Below are 15,339 nucleotides of genomic sequence, written 5' to 3'. Positions count from 1 at the left end.
GGCCTGCAAACGTCCCATCTGGGGTGGGATGGTGTTCAGTTGATTGTCTTGTGTCCACAAACGTGTGTTGCAGCCAAGAAGATGCCCTTCAGTTTGAGGTGAATGTTTTTGTAGGCTCTTTTAGAGTTTGTCTTAGTTAAAGTGCTTGTACTCAGTAGCACACATTTTATTAACCATTGAGGTACAAGAGGCAGTGCTATATTGTGAAGATAGTCAAAGGGTGTTTATGGCATGCAGGTATTACTGTCATTTTGAGATGACTACTGACGTTACAAACTTTGGAATAATTTAGTTCATAATACCGAAATGGATGCATGTCCAACTTTCTATTTGTGTTTATATTGTATTTGTAATGTCTTTTTATTTTCCGACATTTAAAAAAATTATCCTATGTATTATTAATAGCCCATAAAATGTAGCCTATGTATATATACTATTAACACCAGACCTTTTCTCTGAACTAACTTTTCCATTTAAACAACTGATTCCAAATTAAATGTTTAGTTTCCAAAACTGCTGTCCCATTGCACAATTGAAAATACAACAAATAATAGTAATCTTTTTAAAATTATTATTTAATATAAAAATTATGTAGTATTAGTATTACTATGTAGTATCAATCAATCGTTTTCTGTTACAAAAAATGTGTTAACACTGACTCTGAAATTATTTGTATATATACCAAATTTGCACAGAAATGACTAAAAGTGTTTTTCTTTTCGGGGGATTGTATATACAGTGTAAAACACTGTCATTTTAGGCCTCTCACAACACATGCTTGACACTGAAAGTCTGTGCACTCCAACCTGGAACAAGGGGATAAATTATAGCAAACAACAAAAAGTTACATGAAGTTTCCCTGGGTGTCCTTGTGACAGGCAGTGCATGGCATAAAATAGCACAGTGCGAAAAAGAGGACAACCCACTAGACAGCTAGACGAGAAAGGAAACAGTCATGAAGAAAACATGAGACTTGTATTCTCTTCCTCGACACATATTAAAACCGAGCGAGGCTGGAAACGATTAAACAAAATCTACTGTCGAGGGAAAATATATTTAAAACTTTTTTTTTCTATCAGTCAAAACTGTGACAGAATTGTCACGGTCTCCTTTGAAGTTAGCGATGGAAGCCATCGGGGGACCTCGCGAGCGGGTAAATAAAAGATGGAGCATTTCTTCCCCTCTTTCCTTGGCTGGTTAATAGGGCAGCCCCCGCTGATCAAAAGAACATTAGCTTTGATTAATCAATCAATGCCCTGGCGGCCCGCTCCTTCCTGTCAATGACTGGGGCCGCCAGCTAGCACACCGAATGGAGGTTAGCGTATGATCCAGACCCATCCTCACAACGCGGCAAACATCCGGCTGCCGTTCTCACGCTGTGATGCCAGCTGAAATCCCCCACAATCGATCTTTAGTACCTTTCACGGCTTTAATTTGTGAACCTTTTCCTTCTAATGACTGTGTTTGAGGTTTTTGCGTTTTACCAAAGCAGACTTCATCCTGTCAGTGCTTCCTCGTTTGAAGTCATTTGAAGTTTTATTGCTGCCATAGAGGTGAAGTTTAGTGCGAACAACAAGAAAAGAATATTACAGAATATTTAGAGTGGTGCCAGCTTTTGCAGTTTCTAGAGATTTTTTCACTTTATTTGATAAAAGTGGCAGTCCATCAGTGATGCCTTTGAGTTGATTTGCTAATTGAAAATATAAAAAAATACCATTTATTGGTGAAGTGTTCTGCCAACCTGAGAAAGGTATTCCTTTGTTATGCCAGTAGGTGACAACAGGTGAGTGATTGATTTATGAGTGATTCATTGACTTATTCACTCAACCATTTCATTAGAAATTACTGACTGCATCCAAAATGAAACAAATAACTGTATTTATGAGTGAGACATTGACCTGTTCCCTCAAACAATTCATTAGAAAACTCTGATTTATTCCAAAATGAAACATGTATTTATGAGTGAATCATTGACTTATTGACTTATAAAATTCATTCCAAAATGAAACAAATAACACTATTTATGAGGGAGTCGTTGACTCATTCAGTCAACCAATATGTAAGAAAACACTGATTCATTCCTGAACATGAAATACTGTGCTGTTGCAATGAATCATGGTTAACTTTTTTCATTTGTGAAGCAAAAATACAGTAAATATTGTGTCTAAAATTTAACTTAGTCTTAACTTATTGCTTTTATACAAAGTTCAATTAACGAGATTATATTCGTAATTTTATTGAATATGAGCATAGTTACTCAGGCTATGGGCAGTTGAATTTAAGTACTTATATAAGAGACTATACATGATATTTACACAAATCTCTGAACAATTAAACACATAGCAGTTTAAACTAGTCAACATTATGACCAACCTTATAGATCTTTCATGTGGTTCACAACAGACCTCATGGTTTCAATTCTAATGGACTGCAATGCTCGGCAAATGAAATGCAAATGTAATTTCATATGACAAGGAAAGTAAACTTTCTTTCTGGAGTTGTGTGTGTAGGGGGCTCCCAGTGGGGGACGGAGCGCTGAAGAAGCCCTGTTCCAATTCTGTCATTGTCAAAGTTTGACATAATAAGCGATTGTTCACGCGCCTTTGTTGAGTGATACAACACAAGAGCAGGGTCCCAATTCCTCACTGTTAATTTTTTGTTGTTTAAAGGGAAAAACACAAGATGTCTATTCCTTTAAGGGATGCTTGGCAGTGCTTATGCTAAGTAATATAACAAACCTGTCGTGATGTCTGTTTGAGCACCTTTTATCTTTCCAAATCCACAGGAGGGCTCTACCTTTGCCGTGTCGGAGAGAAGCGGCATCTCTGAAATAATTTAAGTAGCCCTTTTTTGAAAGCCCAGACAAGTTAAGAGAATTCACATCTAAGATCAAAGCTGTGCTGGTGCAGTGCCACTAGAGTAAGCATTGGCTCTCTTGCTTTCTATGTTGCGATCAAGTGCTTTTTTGTGTTTAAAAGGCTGTGCTAGCTTTTCCTAGCATTTAACTATAAAGTTGAGCGTGTCTACATGCTTACTGCCAGGTGTGTGTGTGTGTGTGTGTGGGTGGGTGTAAACAGCAAATGAAGTGTCAAGATATATATGATGTCCACTGATGGAAAGCAGGCGTTTATTATGTACCAGCCAAGAGACTGCTTTATCTCTAACACCAACATTAATGTAAAGTCAACAGCGGACATTCATTCTGTTACTTAAAATTATTCAACACTTCAGCTGACTTTTGAAAGAATAAATGGTTAATGCACTGAAAAACGAAATTCTGTTATCATTCCTTATTTCATTCCTGTTTTGATGTTTGACAAACTTTTTGCTCTTTGACATTTTATCTGCTAAGTATAAAAGTACTTGCATTCGTTAATAATAAAAAGGGTAATTTTGAGATAATGTATTTTTCACAGATCACAGTGTGAAAAATAAATATAAAGTATAGAAAGTAAATATACAGTCACAATTGCCTTTTTGCACACTGGCAAAAAAAAAAATAACTTCCATAGTCAAGCTCCAACAAAACCTAGCATAACAGCAGTCTGTTTGTGCTATATTTCAAGTCTTATATTTATGCTTATTAATTTAGCAGATGATTTTTTCCAAACCTACTTGAAGGAAAAAAAGTAGAAGAAATAAACCAAGCATGTAACACAACATAAATACTTCTAGTTAATAAGTGATTTTTTTAAAGGATTAATTTTAAATGGTTTTTGAGTGCTATCAGAAAAGCTCTTCAGAAACTGTACAATAACATAATGTGAAGAAAAGTTCGAAATTTTTCACAAATAATCTCAAGATTGAATCTAGCCCATTTTCCTGTCTAGAATTAAAATAATGGAAGAAAAAAAACAAAGCCATTGTATGACTTCAAAAGTCATGAAGCATAAGTCATTTTAAATGTTTTGGTGCGTTTTAGAGCTTTACAGATAAGGTCCCTATCAACTATGTGGCAAGAGCTTTTTTTTGTTTTGAATAACATAAGAGTGAGGACATTAACATTTACATCCATACATTTAGCAGATGCTTTTATCTAAAGCATCATTACATTTATATTACACACATTTGATTTTAGTTTAACGTTAGATTACCTTGGGATTCAAACCCATGACCTTGCTCCGTGCTGTACTGTTTGAGCTACAGGAAGAAGTTATATTTCTATATAATTTTATGAATCAAAGACAGAATTTTCACATTTAGGTAAACCATTCTTTTAAGAACACCCTGATGTTTGTATAAGATTCATCCGAACACCGTTATGGGTAAGGTTGAAGACAAGAAAGTTATTCCGCTAGTTTCTTTATTCATCTCTTTTCATTCTTGACAGATAAATCTGCTGGGATTTTCTCTCTTTTTTTTTTTCCTTACACAAGAACATCTCTAATTTCATCAGCTCTCCTGACTGACAAGCATCATTACGGATAAAATTATCTTGGTAATTATCCTGCCGAAAAGAGATTTATTTCCCTTTGTGAGGAGGAGAGCAGATCCATGGGGCCACGCAGTGATCTGCAGCGTGGAGACGCTTCGTTAAAATAAGCATCCTAATGAGACGAGCCCTCCTGCAGAGCGCTGAGGCCCAAGCGTTACGCCTAGCAGGAGCACTCGCTTTTGTTCAGATGTGCATTAAGTAAGCGTGAACACGGTATCGTCTGCGTTTGGAGGACCACTTATCGAGGAATTCACAGTACGTAATTATCTTAATTTGCACCCCGGAGTCATATCCGATATGAGACCTTCCGCCCATGACTACTCTGACGTAACTCACTCGTAGGCCCGTGCCACGGAAAGGTGTCAAGCTACTGTCGGAAATATGAGATGATTAACAGAGAGTTCATTGACTGAAATACTTACTTTGCGATATTTAGTTTTGCAAAACTTTGCCTGTAATTGCAGTTATGAAAATTTGAATATAAGTTAACATGCACTGCTTAGCTGAATTTAAAACCATCTTTTGAAAGATATAATTATTTCTTTGTAAATTCCATTAATATACAGTATGCTTTTGGCTGTGTGATTTACAGATACATTTTATAAGTATGTGTTTCCTGGGATTCGAACCCACAACCTGTTGCGAGCACCATGCTTAACAGACATATTTCAATACAGGGCTTTATGAAATATGTAGATTTGTGATGGTGATGTTTTCTGAAAGTGACTTTTGAGTCTCCACTTAACTGGCATTTGTGTTTTTGATTTTCATAATTGATCATTAGCAATTGTGCAGGTTGACTAATTTTGTCATTAAACTCATAGTTTAGGTGAAGCTGATGGGGAAACAAGCTCTTTATGATAATGAGCACCAGTGTTTGCCGTAATTAAGTGCAGAGCAAGTGGCCTCTTTTCCTAATGGCTCTGCTAGTAAAGGGTCATTGTTGATGGATAGATTATTAAAGACTGAAAGAATTAACGACGCGAGCTGTAAGACAACTTTCAGGAGTGCACCAGATTTTTAAACTGAAGCGGTCAAGTTGTTTCTGCAATATTACCATTTGGTAACCTTGGGTATCATTGCTAGATGTTTGCGGTTGCAAACAAATGGCCTATCTGTCAGTGATGAGTATAAACGGCTTTAGTTTCATGAGACTTAAGCTCACAACTGCACTGGCAGTACCTGAAATGCTTGCTTTAAGTACTATTTTAGCATAAGAAACAAGATTTCAGTATTTCACCGTCCAAGTAACTAGGAGTTGGTCTTGCATGCCTGAAGTAACTGCATGGAAGAATTGCAAATATGGCCGCAGAGTGACCTGACTTTCCTTGAAATTAACTTTGGTAGCACCGTTGACATGGACAATGCTCAAACATACTGTGTAGCATTCTTTATGCAAAAACATTTTGCATGATGCCACAGTTCACAAATCAGAATCAAGTATTCCTGAGATCCATGTAATAAACAGAGGTTGACATGTTTTGGCGACATAAATCTGTCCGCCCTGTCAAAGCAGGTCACCTTCACATGCTGATTGCATTATGTGAAATTTATGGCGTAGACATGCACCGCAACAAGTTTTTGTACGAACTCAGCGTTCTGCTTTTGAATGTCCAGGCACAGTGCATGTGACAGTGCTGGAAGAAATGTAGACGCCGCCTTGGGTCGATACAAAAATGTATGTGCTTGGAGCCTAGGAGGCATTCAGTAATGAAATCAATAGCTGTGCTTGGCTCCTAGCATTAAGATCATTGGTCTGGCTGTTATTTAGTCATCGTTGTCCTACAACCCGGGTGCAAGTTGGCTACCAGTGAAAAATCAATAAAGTGACACCACAGTCGGCATCCCAATTACTGGTGAGACTGGTGAGAGATCAATTCATGTGTTGGCCATTAACAGATCCTTTTGGGAAATCATACTGCATTATTTGTGTTCGGTTCTCTCTCGTACAAGCACTCTCCTTCCCTGTCTCGCTCAAAAACAGTGAATTATACAAATCAACAAAAGATTGTACAGCTAAAGACCTAGTTACCCTGTTTTGCTTTGCCTCATACAACCCTCACATCAATGATCTCGCAATAACATGTATTATTAGATTGTCATGTGCTTTAATGAGTAAATTTAACTTAGGATGTCATTTGTAAAGACATTAAATAACATGAAGCTGTGATTATTATAATTTTTTTTTAAGTGGAGAAAGTTATAAAATGTTCTGACTAGAGTCAAAATGGTTAGACACTAAGTCTGACTGTGATTAGACGAGCAACATGCAAATTAGCAAAAATAATGAATACTTACAAATGTACAAACTGGTTGCAATGTAAAAAATGTGTACAATTAATGCCAAAGCAAATGAAAGCTGCTTTGCCATCTACCAAACTCTATTGCAAAACTTTTGAACATTCATACATTGTTGTTTTTAATTAAATACTTTGTATTTATTCTGAATTCATAATATGTACACCACTTAAAGATTACCCAGTTCAACTGGATAGAAATACTTCATATAATTGAAATTCATAAATTCACGTTTTGAAGAGCCAAGAAGTCTTTTTTACACTAGGCAGCCATACTGTGTTCAAAGTCTTTTTTTTATTAAATGTGAAACTACTTCTAAGTCTAAAGGAAAAGCAGTTAGCGTTCTTCAGGAGAGGTGCAAATCAAACACTAATGATATGTGTCTTGCAGCATTACTATTCTGATGGTGAGGTTGTTGACACCTGACACAGACCGCACTGTTAAATCTGCTGCGGCACGACATCTTTAAATCCCTTGTCCCGCGTTGATTGACATCTCTCATGTGCTCCTCTGGCAAAGTTGCACAGCCCCTCATTTCTCCCTGGCATGGTAAACACAAGGTAAAACATATTACTAGGAGAAGCCAGCAAACAGCAGCGTGTCAGTAGGAGAATATCTCATCAGTCCACATTCTTTATCAACTAGTTCTCCGCGCTGCACTTTCTCGTGCAGCTCATGCATATGTAAAGACCAGAATATGTTTCTGGAGCGATAAGGATGTTGCTCGCACCTGCAATGCCTTACAAAAACACGAGCACAATGGCAACATGACGTGCAGCTGTTTAGTGTGACAGTGGTGTAATTGTAAGGAGGGAGAAGACGTCTTGCTCTTCACTCAGCTTGAGACAAGACTAACTTCTCGCCTCGAAGATACTCGGTGGAGGAAGATGACAGGAGCAGAGAATGACTGGATCTTTTTAATGCCTACAATTACATGGCATGATGCCTTATGTGTGCAGTCAACAGAATAAGGCCTAACGAAGCATTAGTTAAGTGGCAATGCACCATGCGGCATTCAGCATAACACTGGAAACATCTGAGGCAAAAAAAGAGGCATATTTATATAGCAGTTGAAGAACAAATTATGTACATTTGTTCAACTGGCAGTCTTTTTTATCCCAAGCAACTTCAAAAACCACTCTCATATAAAACTGGTAATAATTTGTATTGTCAAAATCCTGACTTCAGTCATATGACTTTTATTTTGTGTGTATATATATATATATATATATATATATATATATATATATATATATATATATATATATATATATATATATATATATATACATACATACATACATATATATATATATATATATATATATATATATATATATATATATATATTTCTCAATTTCCTATACCTTCTCATGAGACCAGGTTGGAACCTACAACCTTGCTGTTGCTAGCATGATACCAGCACTTTAATTTCTAGAAGTGTTTTGATAGTACTTAGGTTAAGATGTATGGAACAAATTACTTCAAAGCTTGATAACACTTTAATTTTAAATTCAAATAAAACTTCCCACAGACCTTATTTTATTTAGATATTGTATTAAGATCAATCTCAGTAAAGTGGAAAGAATAAGAAAACATTTTAAACTGTAATTGCAACTGTTATTTTTCTCAAGAACTGCTAAATACAAACTCAGAATTGAGACAAGCTCAAAATTCTGACTTCCTTAATTCTGTTTTTTTTTTTTACAGTTCTTTCTTTTTCCTCTTAATTCTGAGTTTATATCTCACTTTCTTTTGTTTGTTTCTGCCATGAATTAAAAAAATTAAAAGGATATTTGTGATTTTTTTTTTTATCCCACAATTTCTTTTTTCTTTTTTCAGTTTTTCAGAATTGCAGGGGAAAGGTCTGAATTGTGAGATATGAGCTCTGAACTGTGAGATAAATTGTTAATTTAAATTGTTAGATTTAAATTGTTAATCACTGCCTCCCATAAAGTGAATATGTATAAAAGTGGTCATAAAAGTATGTTGTGCTTTCGTGGGGAATAAAAGGTTCTTATAGTGTTACAGTGACTACTCAGAAGCACACTTTAACTGCTAAGGTAAAAAGCAGAGATGATTTTCAAGATAAACTGTGGGTTAAAGTGAAAAATTTAGCAAACCCCCATCCTTGTTACATAACGTGACAAACAGGCTTAGCAAGTCACCATAAAATGCAAGCTTGTACTTGGAATCAGAAGTTATGTTTGATTTGGCTGGAAGACATTCCTGTAGATCCAAATAAACTAGGATTAATCATTGATCCACAAGATTCCAAAGTAACATGTTAACGTTACATTACTACAAGAAAAGAAAACAGCCTTGGCTAGAAAGGAGCAACGGGCTGGCTCTGGTCCAAGTAGGCTGTACAATCTTGAACTTACGCAATAACTAAGCTCGACTATTTCAGATTTCAAAGCACTGACAAGCACTTGTCATTCACAAGAATCACCACCCAGGTAAGCGGAGCAACATTTCTCGTTGTCCTATGTATGCTTGTAGAGAGTGAAACAAGCTCCAAATATAAATACTGTGAACATTTGGTCTAAACTGCACGCGACGCGAACTGAACTCGAATAGCAATTCTATCATAAACTATACTGCGCGCAATCTAGAGTAGTTACGCGCAATTGCTGTGTAAAGAGGTTCAGTGTAAACTGCACATCGATTTTAAAATAACTTTAAACTATTGCACCGGTATTGATTTTGTTCGGTTAAGGTATGGAAATATGATCTTGATATAATACAGTGGCATTTCCTCAAGCATACAGTTTGGTTCAATAATTGCGACATCCACATTGTGAACGAATCGTTCGTTTGAGCCGGATCTTTTAATGAATCGGTTGAACCGTTTAACAAAACGACTAGGCCTAATTGAGCCGAATCTGATGAACAAGTTTAAAAACATACTATTAAACAAAACTTGACTGTATGACATTTATCAGCATACAAACAAATCGGTCTCAGTAAACTGTGTGTTGTAAAACCCAAAGTAAATACTTGATGGTGTAAAGGAACTGGTGATTTGTATTATGAAAGAACAGTTTTACAGAAATTCAGAGTTCCTCTGGTCGATACTAGGCCTATTATTCATGACTATACTATAAGTATATAATACTATAAGTTCAAGATTTTATGGTAGAAACTATTATTAGGCTACAGTGAATAAAATAGAATATTTTTCTGCCTAAAAATAGGCTATTTTCATGTTTTAAGATATTTCTTGTTATTGCCCCCTACGAAAGGAAAATTATATTTAACAATATATTTCTTAAAATATATTGTGATATATTGTAATATATTATTTTCCCTTTTTATTTTCTAATATTTTATATATTTGAATACATTTAATAATATATTGATGATAAATATATTATATAATATATTGCAAAATATACAAATGATTGCCACTTTCAATATATTGCAATATATTGGAAAAAATAAATATATATAACAATATATGCCTAATATATTACATGATATTTTCCAATATACTGCAATATATTTTTGTTTCATAAGGGCGCCCTACTTTGCTGTTGTTCTATAATGTTCTTTGTCCTTGATAGGAAATTTAGCAAAATGGCTGACCTGATGAACAATGATGTGTTCCTGGCCTTCTCCACATATGCCACTATTGTAGTCCTCAAAATGATGTTCATGGCCCCTCTGACTGGATACTTCAGGATAACCAGAAAGGTGCAGCTGGTTTAGAAATTTCAGTTTTATACAAATTACAACAAAGAAGTGTCAAACGACTCAAGACTGATTCTGCATAATGTTGAAATTAACTTTCTTGCACGTTTAAATGAAGGCAAAAATATATGTAGCCTACATAATGTAGATCTTGTCTTTTAAAGCCAGTTATTTTTGTAAGTACTCCCGTTTTCTAAAAGGCAAGGATTTATATTATCGCTCCTCTGTATTGGCCCTAAATTTAATGTCTTTCTGTTCATCATACAGGCTTTTTCAAACTGGGAGGACACTGCGATAGGCAAAAAAAATCCAGAGGACAGAAAGAAGATGCTCCAGACCAATCCTGATGTAGAACGTGTGCGAAGGTAATAGCAAAGTTTTTGTCTATCCTCATTTAACCAGTTAAGTGGGAGTATTCTCAGTGATTTCTGAATTACAGATGCCATCAAAATGACCTGGAGAACATCATTCCCTTTGTGGTGATTGGTCTTCTGTATGCATTCACGGGGCCGGATCTATCCACTGCTCTGCTGCACTTCCGAGTCTTTGTGGGGTCACGTTTCATCCACACTGTATCTTACATTTTGGCTTTGCCCCAGCCTAGCAGAGGTCTGTCCTGGATAGTGGGAATGATCACAACTTTCTCAATGGCCTACAGGGTGCTCACCACAGCACTGCTTCTGTAAAGACACTGTAGCACTGCAGAACGGGAGACGCCTGGCTGTTTTATATCATTTACTGTCCCTGGTGTTATCTTTTCTTATGTAATTCATAATAAAATCTGTCAGCATGTCACCAGCATACAGGTATTTAAACATGAGTCTGTGAAGGTACTGTTGTAATTTCACTGTCCCAACTAACAAATGTTTGTTAAGAGGCAACAAGTCATTGTCACAGTGACTCAGCATTAAAAAGAGGGTCGCTTTCAATGCCAACAGGCTTTTTAGGATGCATTCCAAGCTCTTTAACCTGCTTTTCTTCATTGCTTAAACAGGACCTTTTTATTTCACAGTCTTATCTTGTCTGTTTAAGGGTGCAAAGACCAGTTTGGAAGATTTCTGCAAACCGCTTTTTGTTGCATAATATGAAATGTGAGGACACCATAAAAAGCAAGCATACTTGCCAGCTGTGTTATGTAGCTGACTTTAGAATGAATTAGCATTAAGGTTTGATTTGGCCAGAATACCTTACTATACAGATCAAAATAATCAATAAACAAGCTCCACATATAAATACTGTAAACATTAGGTGACAAGGTCCATCTCGAGTATAGCAATGAAATAAGCTGAACAGTAGGCTATTTTGTTATATGCACTTGCTGCGTCTGGTTTACACTGCACAGTTTTTAAAATAACTTTAAAAGAGTGCATTGATATAAATTATTTTGTTCGATAAGGTGGGAAAATATAATCCTTAATAAGTACATTGGAATTTCTTCAAGCATAACTGTTGTGTGTTCAATAATAGCGACGTCGTTCTTTTGAGTCGGATCTTTTGACAAACTGAACCTAGCCTAAATAAACAAGTTTAATAAAAGATATATTAGTAAACAAAAATGTATTGTATTACTTTTTTTTTTTTTTTTTTTACAACATAGGTTAGGCCTACAAATGAATTGGTTTTTAGTGAACTGTCTTGTAAATTTGATGGAGTTCCCAATTTCTTGACTCTGTCGGTCAATATTTCAAGGTATAAATGAACGAAAGTGAATAAAACATAATCTATTCCTACCTTATATTAGTAACGGTCTATGTATGTTTGCATATGTTAGCCTATATCTGGTATTGCCCTACTATGTTTTTGTTCTGTAATATTCTATGTCCTTGGTAGGAAATTTAGCAAAATGGATAACCTGATGAGCAATGATGTGTTCCTGGTCTTCTCCACATATGCCACTATTCTAGTCCTCAAGATGACGTTCATAGCTCCTTTAGTTCTGAGTCTTTGTGGGGTCACGTTTCATCCACACTGTATCTTACATTTTGGCTTTGCCCCAGCCTAGCAGAGGTCTGTCCTGGTTAGTGGGAATAATCACAACTTTCTCAGTGGCCTACGGAGTGCTCACCACAGCACGAGAGAAGCCTGTTTTATATCATTTATTGTCCCTATTGTTATCTTTTCTTATTAAACTCTATGTAATTCACAATAAAAATCTGTCAGCATGTCAGCAGTATACAGGTATTTACACATGAGTCTGTGAAGGTACTGTTTTAATGTCACCGTCTCAACAAACAAATGTTTGTTAACAGGCAACAAGTCGTTGTCACAATGACTCAGCATTAAAAAAGAAGGTCGCTATCAATGCCAACAGGCTTTTAGGATGCATTCCAAGCCCTCAAACCTTCGCTCAAAATTTTAACATATCTAGGTTTTAACATAGGCTATCTAGTCTTAACGTGTCTGCTTGAGAGTGGAAAGACCAGTTTGGGACTTAGGAGACATAACAAAATCAAGTTAAAGTCTATTTATGAAATGCAAAATATTGCAGCATGCAACATTTGTTATGTTTTGTGTGTGTGTGCCATATTGGTTTTAGTGTTTATTAAATAGACTATAACATAATGCACAACTCGCATGCAGTGTGACAATACTCCTTCCATGCTGTTACAAAAGAGCAATGTGTGTTCAATCGCCTGTATTTTTATTTTTATTTTTTATTTTTTTTACTTCTGTATGCGCTACTGTTTCAACTACAGCGACGTCCCCGAGAAATTCTATACCTCCGTGGGAATATTACGCAAAACCGGTTGCATTAACATAACAGTTCGTTCAAATTTCTTCTGACACGCCCACCACCAAGTTAGTGCAGGAGTGAGACGCTGTGAGACCAAACGGCTTCAAAAGGTGAGAAACGCATCAAAACGCTAATATTGCAGCTTAGACGTCTCTTTAACCGCATGATCTTCTACTTTAGTTTTGTTCTTCTTAATATTAAGGCTATATGAAATGCCTCGTCATACATTTTTGACATTCCAAAGAGACCGCCTTGAGCGTCCTAGATCTCTCTATTGTCTCCATTATACTCTTAAACAATCAAATCGACTAATTTATGCAGAAACTATATTTGATGAAATGCAATATTGAACATCAGTTAAAATCCTTTAAATCGTGAGACATAAACAGTATTAAATGAGATATTTTGCTCTGTTCATGTACCCTAGCTATACTAAATGACTTTAAAAAGGCAAACTGCTAAACTGTACGTCTGTTTTAAAGAAATATTTGCTTATAACGGTCTTTTTAAATTTTTTGTCCATTTTTGGTAAAGTTCTTTAAATAGGCTACCACATAGTTTTTAATTTGGAGCTTGGCAGTGATACTGACAAGATGCTGGAAAATCCAGTTTAAACTGGCAGCTGTTTTGGAAAATGGCTTTTAGCTAGTTCAAGCTGGGATACATTGGCCAAATTAGTTTGGTAGGGCAATAGAAGTGTTGATTTAAGATATTTTGTATAACATTAACCAGTATGTGATATTGCCTTTGTAAGACGTTTGTGTATTATTCTTCATATCTAAAAAAGAATGGTAAAAATAGTCTTTAGTTTTTGTATTGTATTATTTATATTGCTCTTTGTTGTTTCCCCATTTGTATTCACTGCTGACTGAATAAAGATGGCAGAAGTTGTACACATGATTGACAGCGAGGTTTTCCTGGCCTTCTCCACATATGCAACCATAGTCGTCCTCAAAATGATGCTCATGAGCTTAATGACCTCATACTTTCGCTTGACTAAACAGGTACGCAATGTATTGTGCTCAATTTACTGCTTATGAAACCTGCATTCTATATTTCCAGTATTTTTCAATGGGCTGTCAAGCACTTATTTTTGTTAATCTTTAATGGCTCCTCTTTTAGGTTTTTTCAAACCTGGAGGACACCTCCTTGGTGAAGACCACAGAAGACAGGAAGAAGCTGGTCAGGGTTGATTCGGATGTGGAAAGAGTGCGACGGTAATCATATAAATGTGAGCAATGGAGGTGCTACTGAAATTGTCTCTCTTTCTGATGCCTTTGCTCTTGAATCACAGGTGCCATCTGAATGACCTGGAAAACATTGTTCCCTTTGTGGTGATCGGTCTTCTGTATGCACTCACCGGGCCGGATCTCTCCACGGCTCTTTTGCACTTCCGGGTGTTTGTAGGGTCACGTTTCATCCACACAGTTGCCTATGTGATGGCTCTGCCCCAGCCTACCAGAGGGCTTGCCTTTGGTGTGGGGCTGTTCACAACTTTTTCTATGGCTTACCGGGTGCTCACCACAGCGCTTTTTCTCTGATGGATAACATTCACTTCATTAAAACCATTTAGTATGAGCTGGCATGCTTTTTTACAATGTTTTGCGTGAAATAAATATGTTTAGGAATAATTCTAATGATGTTTTTTGTGTATTCTATTGGCTTTCAGTACCACATTCCCATGAATGCACTTTATAGAGTGAATGAAAACGAAACATACGGCCTAATACTGCGGATAATATTTAATGAATGTAATCTTTAACTCCTGACACACATTTCAGGATGAGTCTAAAGCTTTGACTTGTACTGTACACTGTGAACACAAATTTGTTACTTATTAATCACGAAAAGACTTTGAGCAACAACTCAGATATTTAGGCCTGTTTAAGTTTGTGTGAATTCAGTTTCACAGAAGACAAGCAAAGGCAAATGTTTAATTTGCGAAGTACCAAATTAGAATTTGAATGTTTATTGTCAGCAAGGTTTAAAGAAAGTATGAACAATGACAAAATGTTTTAAAATGGATTAAATAAAGTTTGAAAAAAAAAAAAATTCTGAGAAGTGGTTGCAATGATGCTTTTACATTTGCAAGTGTGCAAAAACAGTGCATGTTCTGTCCACTAGAGGGAGCTATTTGAAAGCCCAAGTGGTACCAAGGTTAAGTCCAATGTTTGTTTAA

General features: G+C 36.1%; 2 protein-coding genes across 3 annotated transcripts; both read left to right on the top strand.

Annotated features, from left to right (window-relative positions):
• The first annotated feature begins 9,040 nt into the window (after positions 1-9,040).
• On the top strand, positions 9,041-12,683 carry mgst1.2 (microsomal glutathione S-transferase 1.2). 2 transcript variants are annotated; one of them, XM_026233171.1, is made up of 5 exons: positions 9,171-9,192; positions 10,300-10,429; positions 10,694-10,791; positions 10,866-10,979; positions 12,378-12,683. In XM_026233171.1, exons 2-5 carry the CDS (start codon positions 10,313-10,315, stop codon positions 12,616-12,618), a joined length of 570 nt encoding a protein of 189 aa, XP_026088956.1. In that variant the 5' UTR covers positions 9,171-9,192; positions 10,300-10,312; the 3' UTR covers positions 12,619-12,683. The 2 variants fall into 2 exon arrangements, with proteins under 2 accessions (XP_026088948.1, XP_026088956.1); XM_026233163.1 differs by lacking the exon at positions 12,378-12,683 and having other exon boundaries at positions 9,041-9,192; positions 10,866-12,014.
• Positions 12,684-14,004: 1,321 nt separating this feature from the next.
• LOC113063020 (microsomal glutathione S-transferase 1-like) lies at positions 14,005-15,203 on the top strand. The gene is made up of 3 exons (XM_026233153.1): positions 14,005-14,164; positions 14,283-14,377; positions 14,455-15,203. The coding sequence occupies exons 1-3, from the start codon at positions 14,039-14,041 to the stop codon at positions 14,699-14,701; spliced, it is 468 nt and encodes a 155-aa protein (XP_026088938.1). The 5' UTR covers positions 14,005-14,038; the 3' UTR covers positions 14,702-15,203.
• The last annotated feature ends 136 nt before the right edge of the window (positions 15,204-15,339 follow it).

The sequence above is a fragment of the Carassius auratus genome, chromosome 4 (genome assembly GCF_003368295.1).
Source record: "Carassius auratus strain Wakin chromosome 4, ASM336829v1, whole genome shotgun sequence".
NCBI classification, from domain to species: Eukaryota; Metazoa; Chordata; class Actinopteri; order Cypriniformes; family Cyprinidae; genus Carassius; species Carassius auratus.
The sequence above is the reverse complement of the archived record's forward strand: the minus strand, read 5'-3'. Positions and strand labels throughout refer to the sequence as shown.

Coding starts and splice junctions, on each gene's coding strand:
- mgst1.2 (XM_026233171.1), top strand. CDS start 10,313: ATGGCTGACCTGATGAACAATGATGTGTTCCTGGCCTTCTCCACATAT. Junction 10,792..10,865: donor GATGTAGAACGTGTGCGAAG/GTAATAGCAAAG, acceptor TCTGAATTACAG/ATGCCATCAAAATGACCTGG. Junction 10,980..12,377: donor CACTTCCGAGTCTTTGTGGG/GTCACGTTTCAT, acceptor AGTCTTTGTGGG/GTCACGTTTCATCCACACTG.
- LOC113063020 (XM_026233153.1), top strand. CDS start 14,039: ATGGCAGAAGTTGTACACATGATTGACAGCGAGGTTTTCCTGGCCTTC. Junction 14,165..14,282: donor ACTTTCGCTTGACTAAACAG/GTACGCAATGTA, acceptor CTCCTCTTTTAG/GTTTTTTCAAACCTGGAGGA. Junction 14,378..14,454: donor GATGTGGAAAGAGTGCGACG/GTAATCATATAA, acceptor CTTGAATCACAG/GTGCCATCTGAATGACCTGG.